This window comes from Apteryx mantelli, chromosome 3 (genome assembly GCF_036417845.1).
Source record: "Apteryx mantelli isolate bAptMan1 chromosome 3, bAptMan1.hap1, whole genome shotgun sequence".
Lineage (NCBI taxonomy): Eukaryota > Metazoa > Chordata > Aves > Apterygiformes > Apterygidae > Apteryx > Apteryx mantelli.
This window is the reverse complement of record NC_089980.1, coordinates 137,851,583-137,870,178: the sequence shown is the minus strand read 5'-3', so window position 1 is coordinate 137,870,178 and position 18,596 is coordinate 137,851,583. Positions and strand designations below refer to the sequence as shown.

Below are 18,596 nucleotides of genomic sequence, written 5' to 3'. Positions count from 1 at the left end.
TGTTAAGAAAAAAGAAAATCCGAAGCAAAAGCCAAGAGTAACCAGAAAAAAAGGCAGCCAGAAGTGCAAAACCTGATGTAGTTTTGAGTCTGAAGGGGCTGGGGTTTGTGCGCAGATCCTAAAAATGATGCCGTGCTCTGATCCGTGTTTGGAGTCTCAGCCTGTGCTCCAACGGGAGGTGGCCTTTCGGGAGACGTCTTTCTGTCTTTCTTCTAACTCGCCGGCTCATTTCACCTTCTCCTCGCTGGTTTGCTCCCCTCAGGAAATGGCAGCTGCTGAGTCTCTGGGTTGCCAGAGCACAGCGTTTCGGCGCATGCTTCGCCCTTTGCCGAAGGAGCATCTTTTGTTGGGTTTTCACGGAGCTCTTGGCTCGAGACTGTTGAGAAATAAGATTGCGTAGAAAGGAGTCATTAAAATGATTGAAGGGCAGGAGAAGCAGCCTGGGGCTGAGAGATTGAGAGCTCAATCTGTTTGGAAAAGAGCTGAGGGAGGGTTTGATTATGGGGCCTAACTCCTTTTCCAGGGCAGAAAAAGCACTGCAATGGGCTATGGATGGAAGCGGAGACTAGACGGTTCAAAATGAGAAGCGAGACCCCAGCAGTTAATGTTGGAGACTGAACATCTTGGCAGCTATTTGGAGAAAGGATGGATTCTCCCGGTTGTCCTTGGATGGAGAGGAGATGCCTTTCCAGCAGAGGTCCTTTGACCGGCAACAGCTCAGGTCTGAGCTGGGCTCCTTGTGACCTGGGTTATGCAGAAGACCTGAGGGTCCTTTTTGGCCTTAAACTTACTGCTGGCTTGACCCCAGCCGGTGATCTGCTGCAGGTTCCCACGAAAGCAATTAGAGTTCAGCTGGTGTCATGAAGTTTGATCTTTTGACTTTGTAATTTTGTCTGAGTTGCCGTTTGATGGTGCCTTGTGATCAGAGACGTTCAGAGGAGCTGGGTGAAGTCCCCTAGTCCGCTGTGTAAGGAGGTCGCACAAGATGATCAAGCGGCCCCTTCTGGCCTGTAAATTCCTGAATTTGGCAACGTAGCATGCCCCTTGTCTGTATTTATAGATTTTGGTCACCACAGTGTCCGCCTGCTTTTTCTCCCTGCCCAGCCACACGGCCCATGGAAGGAGATTAATTTGGTAGTCCCGGACGAGTGCTTTGAGATCTCTCTGGCCCAGGGCACGGCAGGATAAAGTGTCGTTTGGTTGTATTTTAAGTTTTTGATGAAGTCATGGAAAAATGCTAAATCTCACTTAATGCCATGTGAGGGGGAGGACTGAGGTTTTTTTATACTTTGCTGATACAATAACCTTTCTTTTTTCACTCAGCCTAATAAGCTTCAGAATACATTTATCCCCGTAATGTCCTTTTCATGCCTGACAAACCCGGTGTTGTCAGAACCCTGTTGAAATGTAAAGACTTTTGAGGAGATAAGAATGTTTAAAATCCCTGAATCAAGTACTCATCCCACTCCACCCAACCTGTTTTTACAAGATTAAAAATTTCCCCCAAATTTACTTTTATGTTGCTAAAGAATTATATTTTCGGCCTAATAACTCGATGCTCCCATTTCCACGGCTCAGGGTGCAGTGTATGTGGTCAAGCCTGAAACTCTTCTTGCCTGGGGAGCAGCAGCAGGCACCACCCTGGACCATCGCTGGTGAGCAGGGAGGTGGGAAGAACATGTTGCTTCTCAGCTCCAGCCTTCCCATCACAGACTGCTGCTGCCTGAAGGGTCCCTGATTGCTCCCGTGGTGTCGACACCCGAGGGGAAAGTGTGCATTTTCCATAAGTTCCTGAAAAGATGCCTGATGACAGTTAGCTGTATCCTCAAATGCTGTAAATCAGAGTAGTTCCTCTGAAGGGAAGGCATCAAAGTCAATAGCTTTAAGTTCCTGCTAACTTTTGCTGGAGCTAACGTAAGGAAGCGAATGTGCTTATCAAGGCTCGGCGGCGTTCAGCCCCTTTGGAGCATCCTTCTCTTCGCAGAAGAGTTTAATGCCAGTGCGCTGATTTCTCCAGCGTTTAGGGCCCCTGATTTCCGATGTTTCCGCCAGGATCCACTTCACTTTCACGATTGACAGTAGTTGCATCATGTTATTGGTCAGCAAGTTACAGGAAAACAACAAGTCAATCAATAAGGTTTGCCCGCGTTTCCTTGGAACCTATCGATTTACAAGCTGCTTACATCTTAAACACTCGCAGGCGAAGGGTAGTGCTGTGTTACCAGTGCACCTAGTCCCTGCGAAATGCAAAAGCTCAACGCTTGCAGTTCCAGACCTGCAAAGCTGCAGGCGTGACGGAGTAACCCGAAACATGCCTCTTGCAGGATTTGTGTTGAGTTTGGCTTCGCGTCCAGAACTTTACAGCAAAAGACGGTGGGCCTGACTCAAGATCTCAGCTAGAAACAGCCTCAACTTTGTGGGGTCTTCAGACCCCTGTAGCTGATCATTGCATCGTTACCTCTCCTTTGATTTTGAATAGCAGCAAAATCTCCAATCTGACCCTCGTCTCTCTTTAAACTTTTGCACGATCCCTTTTAAAATTGGTGATGCTAAAAAGTACAGGTGTCATGAGTACCCTCTGGCAGTGGAGGAACTTTGGGAGCAGCTTGACCATGAAATCTGGGACTGTGCTGTTGGCAAAACCTCTGCCCTCTTTCAGCTTTTGGGAGCAGAAATGATTTGACATTTGAGATGCTGTACCTGGATCCTTCTTGAGAAGCTGAAATGAAGACCCTCAGCAGTGGGCATCTGCTAAATGCCAAGTTGTACCCGTTTCTTAGCGTATCTGTAAGGGAGAAAATATTTCTGTGACTCAGCCTAGTGGTTCTCGCTCTTCTTTGGTCCTTTATCTGTTCATGCGTCTTCAACCGGTAAGGCAAGATCTTCAGGCAGGACCTTGCCTGGAAAGCATTATATCAATTTACTATGGACTCGATCCAACTTCCGTTAATGCTAATGAGTAGGACACCCACAGGCTTCAATGAGATAAAGCTGTATTGGCAAATGCCGTCTTAATAGCAGAGACGCAGCATGGTCTGCATTCTTGCTTTACCAGGAGGATAAATTATATCAGCGCTGTTTTTAGTAGCTCAGTAAACTTCGTAGAAAGCAAGATCTGCAAAGGGAGGGAAGACGCTCATTCAGAATTTGTTAACGGTCAGGGTTTCTCGCAAGGCTTCATGCAGAGAAAGGATGCTTCTTTCCAAAATGCAGCGTGACGCCCGCTAGGGACTGAAACCCATTTGGTGCCGTTGGTAGCTGGAGCGCGTGATGAATAGCTCCGCGCTGAAGATGGGCTGTGATTTACCGGAGGGGCCCTTGCCCGTGTCAGAGACTGCGAAAGCTCCTCTCGAGCGGTTTTTACAATAGCTGCCGGTCCTGATGCTGACTTAAGTCTTTACGAAGCAATCGGGAGCTGGCGTGCCAGGCAGGAAAGGAGCCGGCCGTGCGTGGGTGGCAGAAAATTTCCATTTACCGCTCACGTAATAAAATGGTGATCCTGTAAATGCCATAATGCATTCAGGATTAATTAGGGCAGGGCTGGAAATGGGGGTTAGTGGCTCTAAGTTAACAAGGAAAAATGTGTGTGTTCCTCTACAGCTGCCCAGCTCCCCCCGCCAAGGTCTGGTTTTCTGCCCTGTCTGATGAGCACCTTCTGGGGTTTGCTTTGCCCATAATATTAAGTTCTTTTCCTTGCTTCGGTCCTTTAGCATCATGTTCCTTTTGGAACAAGGATCCTGACGCTATAATGTGACCCAGCCGCAGGGAAGGGACAGCTGGCAGCTTCAGCCTGGAAAGTACTCGTGGTCTTGTCACCCTATAGACTCAGATCTTGTCGTCCTACAGACTTGGTCTTGTCATCCTATAGACTCTCCTATGTGCTCTTCCCATCCGGAAGAGTTGCGGTGCCTCTCTTGAGCCAGCAAAGCTGGTCCTGGAGCAGCAGCAAGATCACTTGTGTTTGCTAAAGGCGGATGCAGATACAGGGGGTGGTGAGGGAGGAGAATATCTAAATTCTCCTTGTCGCAGCAATCGGGGGACCGCTCTTGGCTCCTCTCCTTTCCCAACTGACGCATCCAGATGATGCCCATGGCACGCTGGTCTTAGCGAGGTGATCTTCTTGCGCTGGCCGACTTGGGTCTAGGTGCTCCTTGGCCTGAATGTGGCCGGGCTTCTGCGCCTGGAGCCTTCCTTCAGCTCCTGGTGTGTCCGCTCCAACCCCCCTGGGTTTCGATTCCCGTCTTCCCGTTAAGTCTGAGCTACCTGATTGCCCACTTCTCCCAGGAGCAGCCTCCCTGCGTCGGGGCGTGGGAAGTTGCCTCCTCTCCCACGTCCCTCCTCGTCACCCGTTTCCACCAGGATTCCTGCAAACCATCACTTCCCCCGTAGAGCAGGTATTCCTGATGGGTCACGCTAACGGACTCAAGATTCATCCATACGGATTTTTGCCTTGCTCCCGTGTCGGGGAGGGAGAGGGGGAAGAAATCACGGCCACGGCGTTGCCCGAGCCTCCCCTCGGATCGCGGCCCTCCCGGCGTGCGAGCGCTGCCGCCTCGGCTCTGGCCCTGATCCTCCGCAGAGTACGGCTGCGTAATTTCCTCACCTCCCTGCTGGAAATTGCTCGTGCTTTTGATGGCTCTTCAGTGCAATATTTTAATGCGTTTTCATCAAATGTTCCGTTCCCCCCCCCCCCCAGTAGCTACTGATGGATGAAGGCACTAATGCTGCCTTTCCATGGGAATTTAATCGTATCAGCTGTCACGCAGATCCCCGATACAAATATTTTCCACTGTTAATGGCTTCAGCGTGGGCTTTTTTTAATGTGATCAAATGTAATCGTAGTTAATGGAGTTTTATTGCCATGACGCCTTATTCTTTTCACCAGGCTGGACTTTATTTTTAAACCGGAGCGGCTGTGCAGAGGAGAGCCAGAGAACCGGCGGGTTTGGGGTTGAATAACGATACATCAGCCAGGGCTGCGTGCAAAAAGCTTTGGGGACGGGCGAGCAAAAACCCAGAGAGCCGGGGAGGGAGAAGGTCCAAACCGAAAGGTGCCGGCAAGAAGAGGGGGAAATCGGGTATGGCTTCGCGTGGCGTTGGGCAGAGCTGACCTCCTGCAGGGGCCGTCGGGCTCCCGGCGTTAGCGGCGCGAGACGGAGCGGCAGTCACCAATACAGCGTTTCCAGCGGGTATCCGGCGCGAGGATCGGGTCCGGCAGTGGCGGTCTCGGGAGATGGGCAGGAGGCTGCAGGCGAAAGGGCTGGAAACCGGAGCCGGCGCCGGAGCGAGAGCTGCTACCTTTCGCTTAGGGAGGTTTTCCCAACCTCTGGGGCCGCAAAGCAATGCTGAAACATGCCCGCTAACGGGGCGCGAAGCCCCTGCCCCTAAATCTCATCCGTGTTTGTGCCGCCGTAACCATCGCGTGTTTGTCTCCTAGGTTGTCCGCACAGAGAAGAACAGCCTGAACAACCGGTTCCTGCCGTGGGACGAGATCGAGACGGAGGCCATCCTGTCCATCGACGACGACGCTCACCTCCGCCACGACGAGATCATGTTCGGCTTTCGGTGAGTAGCCGAGCGCCTCCGCAGCGGCGCCTGCGGTCTGCTCAGCCAGGGCCCGGATTGGGCCTAGGAGGTCCCATCCCACAGCTTTGCAGCCGGACTCTGGAGGAGTTAAACGTGCTAATGGTTGTTTAATGACTGCACGCACGCGGGCTGAATTCGGGTTGCTCAGGCAGCCCTGAATCTCACGGCACCCAGCTGTGACTCTGCTTTTTGCCGTTTTGGTAACATTCCCGTCATGTTTTCAGGGAGGGCTGACCTCCGAGGGTGTTCAGGAAGGAAACTGGAAAGCAAATCCAAGAAACCGCGTTGCACCGCAGCCTTGCTGATGCATTCGCGTGCTATCAGCAAGGCCGGGACACTTAGAGCGTTGGAAGATGCTTGGGTGCTAGCAGCGGGCTGCCACCCTCTTCGGTCAACGTGACATAGGGATGTGAGAGCTATTTTGGTGGTCTTTTCCGTAGAGCTTGGAAAAGACGGATGGGGCGCTCGCCCTTCACACAAAGACGGGTCAGCTCAGCGTTGGGAGGGAGATTAAAAGGCAGAAATGCCTGGAAAGCCAACAAGCGCTGCAGAAAAACACTCACTTGGCCAGGAAAGTGTTCAGTGTCCTGGAGGCCAAACCACTGCCCGGGAATAACCATGTTTTCTCCAAACTTTGCAGCAGATTGTAGTTCTTGGGGCTGGGAGCCTCTTCTTCCTCCCTTTGCCGTTCAGCGGCAAGCCGGAGGGAGGCATCCAGCTGCAGCAGACCTTTCTGGGGAGTCCATGCACAACGGTTCGCCGGAGAAATCCTTTTTTTTTTCCTATTGCTTAGCTGGGAAGGAACGTGTCGCCCTCATACGAAAGCGGGATGTGGGAGAAGTGAAGCGAGGAGTTTGTGCTCCAGCTTTTCGAAACACTCACGTCGGGTCGATAGGAGCCTCGTGCGCGCTGGGAGCACGGTGCCAGCAGAGCTGCTGGCAGTCTTAATTATTCACTTTGCATGACCAGGTTATATTGGATTTTCATTAATTTGATGAGAGGATATGACAGCAAGAGGATCTTTTGCCCCTTGCTGTGTTAGTAAATATAAGAAATGCTCAGGGCTCCAAAACGGGGTCTCCTTGGCAGCCTGCGATTGCCCCGCAGCGATCGTTTCTGTTCCTCGCGGCCAGGGAGGGGACGGCGGGATGAGCTGGGAGCTCCCGCGCGGCCCCACGAGCAAAAAAGGCCTCTCGTTGCCCTATTTTGTGCCTGGGAAGAAGGGAAAACCCTTCCGTGGTCAACGGCCTCCCGTGCGGGACCTGTTTCCCGTCACCCAGAGTCACCGAGTTCCCGCTGGAGGGGCAGCGTGGGCCACGATTAGCTAGATTGGATCAAATGAGCTTAAAAAAAAAAAAGGAGAAGCCAGCAGCCCTGCGAGAGAAAGACGGATTTATTTCCCAGGTTAGACGTTAGGCACTGACATTTTGCTTAATTATTCCTGACAGTGTTCCCACTCTCCGGTGGGATTTCTCTCCGGGAGGGAGCGCGTCGGATGAGCACAGAATATTAAACAAGGCCATGCTCTCGCAGGCGGACCTCACGGTTCGAACCCAAGCCTAGCGCCAGCGGCGAGCAGGCAGTTCGGGTGAAGGAGCCGTTGCCGAGGTTGTCCCCCGATGGCCGGGAAGCCACCGGGTGCAGGTCTGGGGTGGGAAGCAGAGTCGGGCACGCTCTTGTGGTTGTAAAGAGGAAGAGTCGGTGGCGTTGGGTGCCCTCCGTCTGCAGACCCCGGCGTGCTGCGCCCTCGCAGCGGCCTTCTTAAGGGAGCTTCAGGTCGTCTTGACTTCACGGAGGAGGAAACAGAGCCTCTGGAGGTTGCAAAGACACAGGAAGAAGGTTGGAGGAAGAGGCCAGAAGTTGGGTTCCTCCGTTCTCTGCCCACTTCAAAAACCAGTTTGGGGTCATCAGGGTTTTCTGTGTGTTTTCTTTTTGAGCCTGTAGAAAATCCCATAGGTCGCTTAGGAGCACGTTCCTTCGCTGTGAATCAGCCGGGCGGACGCGCGTTGCCCTCTGGAAGAGGACCAACGTGAGAAGCTTGGCCTCGCACCAACGGCTGTGGGGCCGCGCTCGGGGCCCCTGGTCAGGAGAGCTGCCTCAGTGATGCTTCAGGCACCCGGTTAGGATTTTGCAGAGGCGGCCAGCTAATTCTGGGCGTCTGTAAAAGCCACGGCTTCTCGGTTTGGCCGTATCCTGCAGTACAGTGGGAAAGAAAGCCGAGTTATCTCGGTGAGAGACGTTCTCGTGTGTGTACCCACGCGGGCAGCTGTGCCGGCCGGTCCCTCCTGCTGACGGTGGAAAGCAGGAGCTGGCAAACCTGTACTAAACAGGTAAAAAGACGTCTTTTGCCTGTTGGAATTGTCTGTGATTTTATAAAAAATTAAATGAGCTTGCAGGCAAAGCGGTTGCACGCTTTAATGATGGTGGGTGCCCAACGTACATTGGCCATTCTTTGGTGTATAAACGTTTCCATCATCTGCAGCCCCTCTCGTGGGAGCTGGTCTGGGTCCGTTGGCACCGAGGGCACTGTCGTGGCCGGCTGCGTGGAACGGAGATTAGCCAGAGCCAGGCTTCTCCCCCAGCTTCGCCACATCTCACTGAAACGGTTCTTGTTGGCAGGGTCTGGCGAGAGGCGAGGGACCGCATCGTGGGCTTCCCGGGGCGCTACCACGCGTGGGACATCCCCCATCAGTCCTGGCTCTACAACTCCAACTACTCGTGCGAGCTCTCGATGGTGCTCACTGGTGCTGCCTTCTTCCACAAGGTGAGCTACTGCGGCCGCCCGCTCCACCGCCTTTCCGGAGGAACCGGAGCCTGTTTGCTGGTAACGCGGTTGCTCTTGGAAGGGGCGAGCGATTGCGAGCCCCCAAGCCCCCGAGCCTGCCTCCCCGGGCAGCAAGCGGAGAGAAGCGGTGCAAACCCCGGAGGTGGCACCAGCGGGAGGGAGGTGGGCGCTCTCTGCCTTGGCCCTCCTCGAGCAACGTTGCCCCTCTCTGTCCCTCTCAGTACTACGCCTACCTGTACTCCTACGTGATGCCGCAAGCCATCCGCGACATGGTGGATGAGTACATCAACTGCGAGGACATCGCCATGAACTTCCTCGTCTCTCACCTCACAAGAAAGCCTCCCATAAAGGTAAGACACCGGGCAGCAGTTTGTACCAGACTTTGCGTTTCAGGGGAAACAGCGATTTGTTGATGATACAACCCGGCAAGTTGGATGAGTTGGGGCTCAACTTACTGCGGCTCCGGCTGAAGGGTTTCCTGGGCCAGCAGTGGCCCATAGAGCTGTTAGTTCCTAAGAGACAAACTTCATTCTTGCACAAGCACAAGTAGAAATGATTCCCTTGCTGTTCTTTTCTGGATTTCCCGGGACATTTAGGCCCATCTTGTGTGTGTAAGGTTGACACAAGCACTAGAGCCCAGCTGCAATTTCCCTGCCCCATGATAACAAACGAGCGCGAAGAGTTTTGCGCATGAGTTTAGGATGCGTATCGTTCTTCTCTTCATTGCTGCTGGCAAGCCTGCTCTTTACCGCCCCGCACATGTCTCACCATCACCGGCCAGCTGCCTTGGAGATGGGTCTCAGCCATCAGTGTGATGTGAGGGCTTTCCTGCGTGTCGTTCTTCCCATCTGGAGCTAAACTGGAGGTTGTAGAGTTTGGTGCTTCATCTGGGAAGGGATGGCTGGTGGGAGAATCCAACCAAAACGAAAGGGCACCGCAATGGGGTATCCAAATCAAGACCGAGAAGCAGGGCCTTTAATTAAAGGGCATCTTCTCAGGCCTCCCTGAAACCTGGAGCCTCCTCGAAAGACCTTAGCCTGGGCGCCCAAGACCAGAGGCACCCGGAATTGCTAATTACTTCTGCAAACGCATCTGCCCTCTCTGACAGTCGCCATCAGTGAGATCCAGCAGCGGGTCAGCCACTCGTGTGCCACGTCCTGCACCCCTAAATTGGGTTTATCCCAGCATCCCCGTACACCAGACACTAACGCAGCGAGTGCAGGGGCGGGAGGAGGGAGGCGCCGGTTGCTCGCGCGATTTTTTTGCCTGATCCCTTTCCCGCTGATGCCCCGTCTGCTTCCTTCCGCTGACTCGGATTTACGTTTTGTTACTTCCAGCCCGAGCTGCTGCAAACGGGGAACAAAACCAAAGGGAAAAGGGCAGCTGCGCTTGAGTCGCTGTCCCCGCGGGCTGGTTTCGCACCTTGGTGCCTCGCTGCCGAGGCGTCGGGGGGGCGGGTAGCAGCGATGGGGGGGTTCTTCCCTCTTGCGCAGGTGCCTCAGTGCAGAGGGTTTGGAGCCTTTATTAAAGCTCTCGCAATCCGACTGCTTTGCCGGCGGTAAAGGCTGAAGTTAAGCGCGTCCCATGTCCCCAAACCTCCTTTCCCTTCAGCACTGAGTTCTTTCTTTCAAGGTCTTAATTTCTGTAACAGCCTCTCAAAGCCTTAACAGGAAGAAAATAACCAAGCGTTAGTCGACCATCGTTCCTCCTTTAGGTCTCCGCGTGTGGCTCGTAAGCTGGACCCTGGGATCCTTTCCTGTAAGAGCTGCTCTGTGAAGTCTGCCAGGATTCAGCTCTGACGGTGCCACTTGCAAATTCAGGAGCAGACTGGAGTCGCGCACCGAGGAGCGCTAAGTGCAAAGAGCCGATGCCTCTGCCGTGAAGCAGAGCGTGTCCCCGCGTCCCCGGCTGCTTTGCCACCAGCAAGGTTTTTCCCACCTCCACGGGATCTCTGGGTTTTTCCTTTGGTCTCGGGGAAGTCTCAGGTGTCCTGGGCCAGGCAGTACCTGCCTTGCAACTCGCCCCATCCATAGGGACCCTCCAGCCTCTGCTCTTTCTCCTCTGCCCAGTGGTTGCACCGTTTCTGGCCGTATTCTGCTCCGGCAAGGATGCTCGGGAGCTACCAGACTTCCCGTCTGCTCGCGTTAACGCCGGGCGGCTTTCCCAGCGGAGCCAGGCTGGAGGGGCCAGATCCCTCCTCGCCCAGCAGCCTGCGAGGGCGGCTGAACCGGCGCCATGTCCCCGCCGGCACCACGGGGCCGCGTTTTGCCACGGCAGTGACCACGGTTGTCCCTCTCTCCGCAGGTGACCTCCCGCTGGACTTTCCGCTGCCCCGGCTGCCCCCAGGCCCTGTCGCACGATGACTCTCACTTCCACGAGCGGCACAAGTGCATCAACTTCTTCGTCAAGGTGTACGGCTACATGCCGCTCCTCTACACCCAGTTCCGCGTGGACTCGGTCCTCTTCAAGACCCGCCTGCCCCACGACAAGACAAAATGCTTCAAGTTCATCTAGGAGGCTGCCGGGCGCCCTGGGCTCTCCGGGCTCCGGCCGGAGGCAGGCGAGGGCGGCTTTTCGGCGGCGCTCGGAGCGCCGAAGGCCTTTTGCCGTCGAGTCCGGCCGCCCTCCGGCGGAGCGAGCGGGATGTCGGGGACTCGGACGGGCGCCTCTCCCCCCACCGACTCGAGCCGGCCCCGCGGAGCAGCAGCTCGCGGCTTCCTAAAAGACACTCCCTGGGATCGTACACTGAGGAAGGGCGCGTTGGCTAGCGGCTCCAGCCCTTCGCTAGCCAAGGGCAGCCATTCTTTTTAAATATAATTATTGTTATTTAAAATGAAAGTGGTTTAGATTTGCCGCGTGAGGCTTTTTTTTTTTTTACTTCTTTCCCCCCCCACCTCCCTCCCAACCCTTCCTCCCCTCCGGACCTGCCTGCCTGCTCGCGGGCGGCTGCGGCGAGGCCGGCGTGGAGATATTGGACGTGTAGAGGTTATTCCCGGTGTCGAGGCAGCTCCGGTGACCGCTGTTGTCCCCAGCCTTCTCCTCCCCTCCGGCTCTTGGACCCTCCGGCGCGCCACGTCCAGGGTCTTCTCACCCTGCAGCTACTACTGAGGACGCGGAGGTGGCGCCGGGGGCCGAGGGGGGAGCAGGGAGGAGGTCGGCCCCGGCGGGTCCTGGCCCGGCTCCCAGCACCGCACGAGAGCGGGAGCGGCCTTTTAGCAAGCACTTTGGGGGATTTTTTTTTTTTCTCCCACTCGTGGTGGCTGCTTTCGCGGCCCTGGGGCTCCGTGCCGGTAACACGGGAGCTGGGGAGCAGCTCTGCCGGGTGCTGGAGGGGCATCCCCCACTTTACTGCTTGAAAAGCTCCTTAAAAACACCAGCGAGGGGCTTTGCCTTGTTTCTGAGGGGGTTTCGGGCAGGTCCAGGAGCAGCCACTGCCAAACGGGTGGGTTTGGGCTCTGCTGGTCCTTTGCGGAGGCCGGCGCTTTTTTTTGGGGGGGGGGGGGGGTAGCAGGACTTCCCGGCCGCGGCGCAGCCAGGCAGTGAAAGACGGGTCCGTGCACCTCTTTTTTTTTTTTTTTTTGCCTTCCCATTCCCCTTTCGTTTCAAAAGCAGGCCCTCAAAATCCTCAAAATCGAGCGTTTGAAGGCTCACGGTCTCTTAAAAAAAAAAAAAAAAAAAAAACGGAGCGGAGACTCCCGCGAGGCCCCAAAAACCTGGGGAGACGGAGGTTTCCGCTCGCGCTCGGAGCAGAGCCGCCGCGGCCCCAACCCGCCGCCGCCGCCGCCTTGGCTCCCCGCGCGTTGTAAATAGCGGCGCCCGCGGCGGCTGCCCGTGCGTCGCCGGCACGGCCCCGGCGAACTCCCTGCCTCCCCGCGGGTGGGCGAGCTGCCGCGGGAGCGCCAGGATCGAAAACGAGAGCGGGCGGGGGGGAAAGAAAAAAAGAAAAACGAAAAACACTCCTCCAACACGAGCACAATATTCGTACGTCGAGTTTTTTTGTAAAAGGATCCAATAAATGGAGAGTTTAACTTGAGAGCGTCTCCGTGTCTGCCTCGCCGGCGCCCTTGGGAGCCGGGGTGGCGGGAGGGTCCCGGGGTTATTCCCACGCTGCCATGGGAATATTGACCTGTCCTGACCGTGGGGACCCAGCGAAAGCTGAAGCACCCAGGTGAAGCTGGTGTTGAGCCCCCGGCGCTCGAAGGAGCACGCCGGGCTGCAGGGTTACCCCGCGCTCCACTGCCTCTCTCCCATAGCCGTCAGGCGCTGCGGTGTGTCCCGGTGCTTGAGAGGCCCCTGCAGCCCTCAGAGCTGCCCCTCTGGCCCGTGGGTCCCTGTGCCGCACAGGCACGGCACCAGCATCCTGGTGAGCAGGACCAGGAGCCTGGCTGTGGCCCCAATGTACAGGGAGGTTCTAGCCTTGTCCCCTGCAGGCCACAAGATCTGGTGATGGGTCCCCAAGTAATGGGTCCCAGGTGATGGATCAGTGGTGATGAGTCCCCAGTGATGGGTCTCAAGTGATGGGTCCCCAGTTGATGGTTCCCAGGTGATGGGTCTGCCATTGATGGGGTCCCAGGTGATGGGTCCTGGTAATGAGTCCCCAAGCGATGGGTCCCAGGTGATGGGTTCACTGCCCTGGAGTAACATAGCCAGGGGGAGAGACAGCCCAGAGACAGCCCAGCCCCAAACAGCCCTGCTCAGAGGGCCCCCATGTTCCTGCCTCCTTTCCAAGCAGATAGATGAGGACTTGTCCAGCCTGGCTTACTGTTGCCGGCACCACCCACCCGTGCTGTTGGCGTGCTGCTGAGCGCAAACCTCTTCGCTCAGCTGCCCCACACCTCCAACAAGCAGAGCTGCTGCTGGGGCAGACCTGACCTCTGGCTCCAGCTTTCCACCGTCTGGCACATCCGAGGCCCCAGGGAGGTGATGCTGGTGCTGCTCAGGATGTCCATGAGATGGCACGGAGGCCAGCTGGTCCACCTGCTCCATCCGCAGCTCCCCCGGGCTGCCACGGTTACCTCTGCGGGACTGACCCCACCGGAGGCACCGATGCCGGAGCTGGTCTGGTTAACAGGGAGAGAGACGCGTCCAAGGACTCATGTATTACTAAGCACCTTCTTCCCTCTCCCTTTCCCCCGCCTCCTCGGGAAGCGGAGTTCATCACGTGGCCTCTGGGGCTTACGAACAAGCTTTTTGGAGATTTAATTACAAGGTGAAATACATCCAATTCTTTTCTTCCATTTTCAAGCGACGATAAAGAAGCTGAACTACTGCAACTGTTGTAAACCCTTATTAGGATTAATGCTCCCGCAACAAGCTTTTTTTTTTTTTAATCACCTTAATGATACTATTTCTCTCAGGCCCATGACACACACACAAAACAGAAGTACGGATGCTGGAGTCTGTGCATCCCAGCAAATAGGAGTCCTTAATGCATAGGAAATATGATGCGGAAACGGCAATAGCGAGTAGCTTTTATTACAGCGCTGCTCTTCCCCTGCCTTAGCCTGCCCACGGCTATAAACTGCAGGAGTGGGTATATCTTACAAGTGCGTACGTACAGCACAGGCGGATGCGGGGTGGGCATGCAGATGCTTTTAACAAACCACAGACTGTGCTTCCTCCTTGGCAGCCTTACTACGCTTTTTATTTTTAACACCAAATAAATACAAAACAATCCCATAAAAACAAACAAACGAAAGAAACAGCAGTAAATCTGAGAAATCAGCTGCTTTTAAAAGCAATGCTATTAACTAAGTTTCGACCCCAAACACATGACGTTGGGAGTGAACAGTCTCCTCGGATCCACAACATGGATGGCTTTGTACCAATGACTACCGGTATTTCAACCAGGATTTTGGAGCGTGGGGGGATGAAACGACAGGTTTTTGGACGGGAGAAACAAGAGGCACTTAAATCTTGAAGGTTTTTCAGGAGCATTAGGAGTTTAATTACCTTCACGTCCTTTCGAAAGCCTCCCAGCTAGGCTTCCAGGTCCCACGTTCACGCTACTTACCCCTCCATACCGACGGGACACGGCTCAGACAGCTCGGCTCCCTCGATAGCCAGCAGAGACGGGGCACCGCGAGGAGCCAGGCATCTCCCTGCAACCGCAACCCCTCCCTGCGGTACCTCTCGCTCCGCTGACGATGGCGGGAGCCGGGAGCAACCAGGTTTCCAACTCGAGTGTCTCGGCGAAGCACCTAGAGCCGCGCGGATGAATCTGGTCGTAACAACCTAGGCTGCCGCGTCCATAAACGCCTCGATTCTCTCCAGCATACAGGTTTTCCAAAATCCCTCTGCTTTAGGTGGAAGAGCCAGGTTCTCGCCACTTCAAAGCTCTTCCATGTGTCCAGCCCCCTTTTTCTACTTTTATTTTTAGAATCGTGGCCTTATTTCCCCATTCCTGCTTGTGCCGCAGCCAGTGAAACGCACCCACGCGGACAGTGTAAATGGAGAAGGACATATGGGAACCTGGATCTGGTGACTGGGAAGAAGCAGCGTGGAGAAAAATAACTCTTTTATTATCTGAGGCCATTGCTTCGGTATTCCTGCAGAGTTTCTCCAGGTAGAGGGCTGGGGCACACGTTGCTGTAGGGGTCACACAGAAAAACATCTGCTCCTGCACACAATATTTCACCCTGACCTTGTAAATATACATGGTATTTATTTACTCAGCAATCCACATCTCCTAAAAGGTCCAGCACTCAATTTTACAGCGCAGGAATCCCCTTCAAAGCATACCAAAACTGGATAAAAATAAAATTAAAAAATATATAGATATTAAAAATACTTCCTCGCTTCCCCATGAAGGGGGAGGAGGTTTCTGGTCTCTTTGAATCAGGAGTCTCTCTGGAGTCACCCCCTGGAAAGCTCTTAACTGTGGTGCTCTGGAGCGTCTCCTTGCAGAGCAGCAAGATGTCCACGGGCTAAAATTTCTGCAGAAACTTGAGAACCAGGTCACGCAGCTTCACCCTCAGAGGTTCATCGTTGTCGCAGATGATGTGCGTGGAGTCCTCCTCGATCTGAATGAGGGTTTCAGCCTCCTGCAGGAGTACAATGTGGCCCTTGGCCGTGTCCTCCACCTTCACATCACTGAAACCATGCTAGACATCGCGTGGGGAGGGAGTAAAGGAGAGAGCTGTTACTGCCACTCAGGAAAACACGTGGAGATGAAAGACTGAGGGGGCAGGGAGGAGAAGAGAGGAGCAGAAGGGCTAAAACCCACAGAGTGGTACTGCAGAAATCCTAGATCTCTAGGATGTGTGCAGGAAACACCCATAGGATAAGTTAAATATGACCCTCATCATACAGGCGGATGAACTCTTGTACAGGGAGGCTCGGGCCAAGATTTTCCACTACGGCAGTTGCCAAGTTCAAAATCTTGGTCTTGAAAGACAAAGAGGACAAATGGCTCTCTTGACTATGACTACAAAAATGGGCATCCACTGGGAGATGTAGGTTTTGATCACCAGGCGTTACTGCCTCAAGGAAGAGGACAGCGGAGACCTACCGAATCTCTGGGTAAACTTCCTCACCGACGGTCCTGCCCTTCTTCCTACCCATTTTCTCCAGGCAATTAAGGAAGGTAGAACAGGGCTTCGTAGACCAGTAACCAACCTTCCACGTGTTCAACCAGCAAACCCTCTGTCCTGCAGCTCTCCAGAAAGCTTTTCTATCAGTTGTGGCATTTACAGGATCTCTTCTTCACTCCGTCACACCCATTTTCCCAAAACTTGTAGGAAATTACATACTTTTGAGATCTCCTCCCAGCCGTTCAAATTTATTGGAAATCAATTGATGAGTCCAAAAGATACTTGGGGAAAAGCCTCCCTACACAGTGACCCCAAAAGCTCTGCTTCCATGGGAAACCAGGAGGAAATGACTGACACCAGGACATGTCTCCCCAGGGAAATATTCCCTCCATGTTCAGCACGGGGATACGCATTCCCCAAAGTACTTTCCCAGCTCACTACTTCCTCTCCGTTTCAAGACGCACTAAAATTACTTTTCCTCTCCCTGCTAGCAAAACAGCAGCTTTCTGGGGGTCTGTAGAGATTTGAACCTTGCCTGCCACCAAAGGCTTATTACCTTCTCCAGAGTCTGCACAAACTGGTCCACAGGAATGGAGCCACTCAGCAACGGCTTCAGAGGCTTACACTCCGGCACGTCATCGCTCACTCGCTTTCTCTTCTTGCTGGCGGGGGGTTGCGGAGGTTTTGGAGGAAGCTGATGGATGAGAAAGTGCATGGTGAGAGAGTGAATCACATCGGCTTATTACAATTTACCTGGAGTAACAAGCGTGCGAGATAGATAGACAGAAAAGGAATATTGATTTTTGTTCTCCGTGACTAAGGGGGAATATCGCAGTGTTGGAGGGGAGAGAGGAAACCCAGCCCTGGACTCCGCTGCAGCTCTGAGCGCACAAGACGCCATTTCCAGAAAACAAAAAGAAAAAAAAAAAAAGCATTTTTAGTTCAAGTTTCTATCATCTCAGAAGGCCTGCTCGACTCAGTTCAAGGCTGAAGCTTTCTATTCCAGCATTCAGGTGCCCTGCAATATTTCCTAGGAATCATGCTTTAAAGAACTCAGTACCTTGAAAATCACAGTTTAAAAGACAGAACGGGTTGGGTAACCCTGGCAAATTAAGAGCAAGTAACTACCTGGGGAACGAGGGAAATGGGTAACTTTCAACTCAAAAAGTAAAAGTCTTTAGGAAGAACTCAAAAACAGACAGGGAGGCACTGGACATGCTGCAAACAATGTCCGAAAAGTCACTGGCCTGTGATCTTGGTATAATTTTGATCACTTCATGGAGATGAAAAACAGATTTCTGTAAAATAAACCAGGGGAGAAATTACTGCGTAAAATAAGCCCATGATGTGTCCTGTGCCAGGTTAGTCAGGCCGGGGAAGTGCCAGCACAGGTATTTCTCAGCGAACTAGCAACTCGGTCCTTAACCGATCTTTACGCCCTTCGGTTGAAGACGATGGACATTTTGGGCGCTCTTCCCAATTGCAGCGGGCTGGACCCAACCCTGCCGCCCAGCGCGGGAGACGGCAGGGCGCAGAGCCCGGCCGCCCCGAGTTCCCCGCGCGCTCACGCTTCGGAGCAAAAGGCAACCGGGGCCCCTACCGCTCAGCGGGTCCGCAAGGCATCGTCTCCCTCTGCGGAGCGCTAGCCTCAGGAATTGCAGCGTCAGTCGAAGGGAGGTGATAGGAAGAGAGGGATTTTCTCCTCGTTGTACCTTTGGAGTTCACTCTACTTTGTGCAAGGATGCACAGATTGATTCTTGGGGAACCGGGCAACTTTAGGAAGAGAGTGCCTGCACATTTCTGATGTTTTAGGTCATCTCTCCCCTCCGACCCTCAGCTGTAAGTCCGGGAAAGGCTGGCTGCTGCTGATCCTGGTGTAGGAGTTAGGGAAGACAGCAGTGTGATTTGTAGCCTCTCTTCATGAATAATCTCGCTTCCCCTTTTATCTTAGCCAGGCACGCGGCCAAGGAAAAAAAAAAGAGCGGCGAGATTGATACGCATCCCGCTCTCCATTCCAAGTGTAATTCCTCACTGCTGCGGGCCAGGACAAAGCATCTGCCAAGGACTCTGCTCCGGTGGGGAACGAATTGCTCGAGGGGTTGCCTCAGGAGTACAGCTGGGGCCCCCGATGCCGGGAAACCCAGTAGAAGGGTAGATTTTCCTCCCTCTCCCGTTATACCGTACCTGCAGCACGTGCTTGTTGTCTTTAGTATGCAACACGGCAGAAACTGTGGCTAAGGAAATACCAGGCTTAATCTCCAAGGGCACGAGCGAATCTGCAAGCTGAAGCGAAAGAAGGATTTTGTTCAGCCAGCGATAATCTCAAGGTTTGTATGAATCCGGCTGCGATTTCAATGGCAGCGTGGTATTTTTAAGCACGGACTAATGAACTGCAAACACCGAGCCGCGGGTAGGATGACGGAGCGCTCCTCTCACCTGCTTAGCCCCCCTTTCGGCTCTCCGAGCTACTGACTTTTATACCGTTATCAGAGCAGCGTGAGGTTTTTGGCAACCACGGCAAGTCTCACCGGAAAGGAGAATTAAAGAGAAATCGAGTATAAAAAGGCATCAGCTACTTTACTAATAACTCTGATTTGTAAAACTCGCAGTCTAATTTGGCATTATTCATGATGCTTGTCACCTTGACGGACGACGAAAAATCAAAGCCAATTTCTTTTCAGTTCCTTACTGTT

The 18,596-nt window shown here is 53.8% G+C and overlaps 2 protein-coding genes across 5 annotated transcripts in view; one reads left to right on the top strand and one right to left on the bottom strand.

Annotated features, from left to right (window-relative positions):
* EXTL3 (exostosin like glycosyltransferase 3) overlaps positions 1–11,219 on the top strand; it is a 142,991-nt gene extending 131,772 nt beyond the window's left edge. For both annotated transcript variants that reach the window (XM_067294448.1, XM_013946863.2), the window contains exons 5-8: positions 5,438–5,565; positions 8,206–8,350; positions 8,593–8,721; positions 10,676–11,219. In XM_067294448.1, the coding sequence (XP_067150549.1) occupies positions 5,438–5,565; positions 8,206–8,350; positions 8,593–8,721; positions 10,676–10,885 (612 nt within the window). In that variant the 3' untranslated portion in view covers positions 10,886–11,219. The remainder of the gene's footprint in view (positions 1–5,437; positions 5,566–8,205; positions 8,351–8,592; positions 8,722–10,675) is intronic.
* A 2,774-nt stretch (positions 11,220–13,993) lies between these two features.
* INTS9 (integrator complex subunit 9) overlaps positions 13,994–18,596 on the bottom strand; it is a 71,555-nt gene continuing 66,952 nt past the window's right edge. For 2 of the 3 annotated variants that reach the window (XM_067294445.1, XM_067294447.1), the window contains exons 15-17: positions 18,088–18,186; positions 16,460–16,597; positions 13,994–15,474 (exon numbers count right to left, since the gene is read on the bottom strand). In XM_067294445.1, the coding sequence (XP_067150546.1) occupies positions 15,298–15,474; positions 16,460–16,597; positions 18,088–18,186 (414 nt within the window). In that variant the 3' untranslated portion in view covers positions 13,994–15,297. The remainder of the gene's footprint in view (positions 15,475–16,459; positions 16,598–18,087; positions 18,187–18,596) is intronic. The other variant, XM_067294446.1, reaches the window with a different exon arrangement.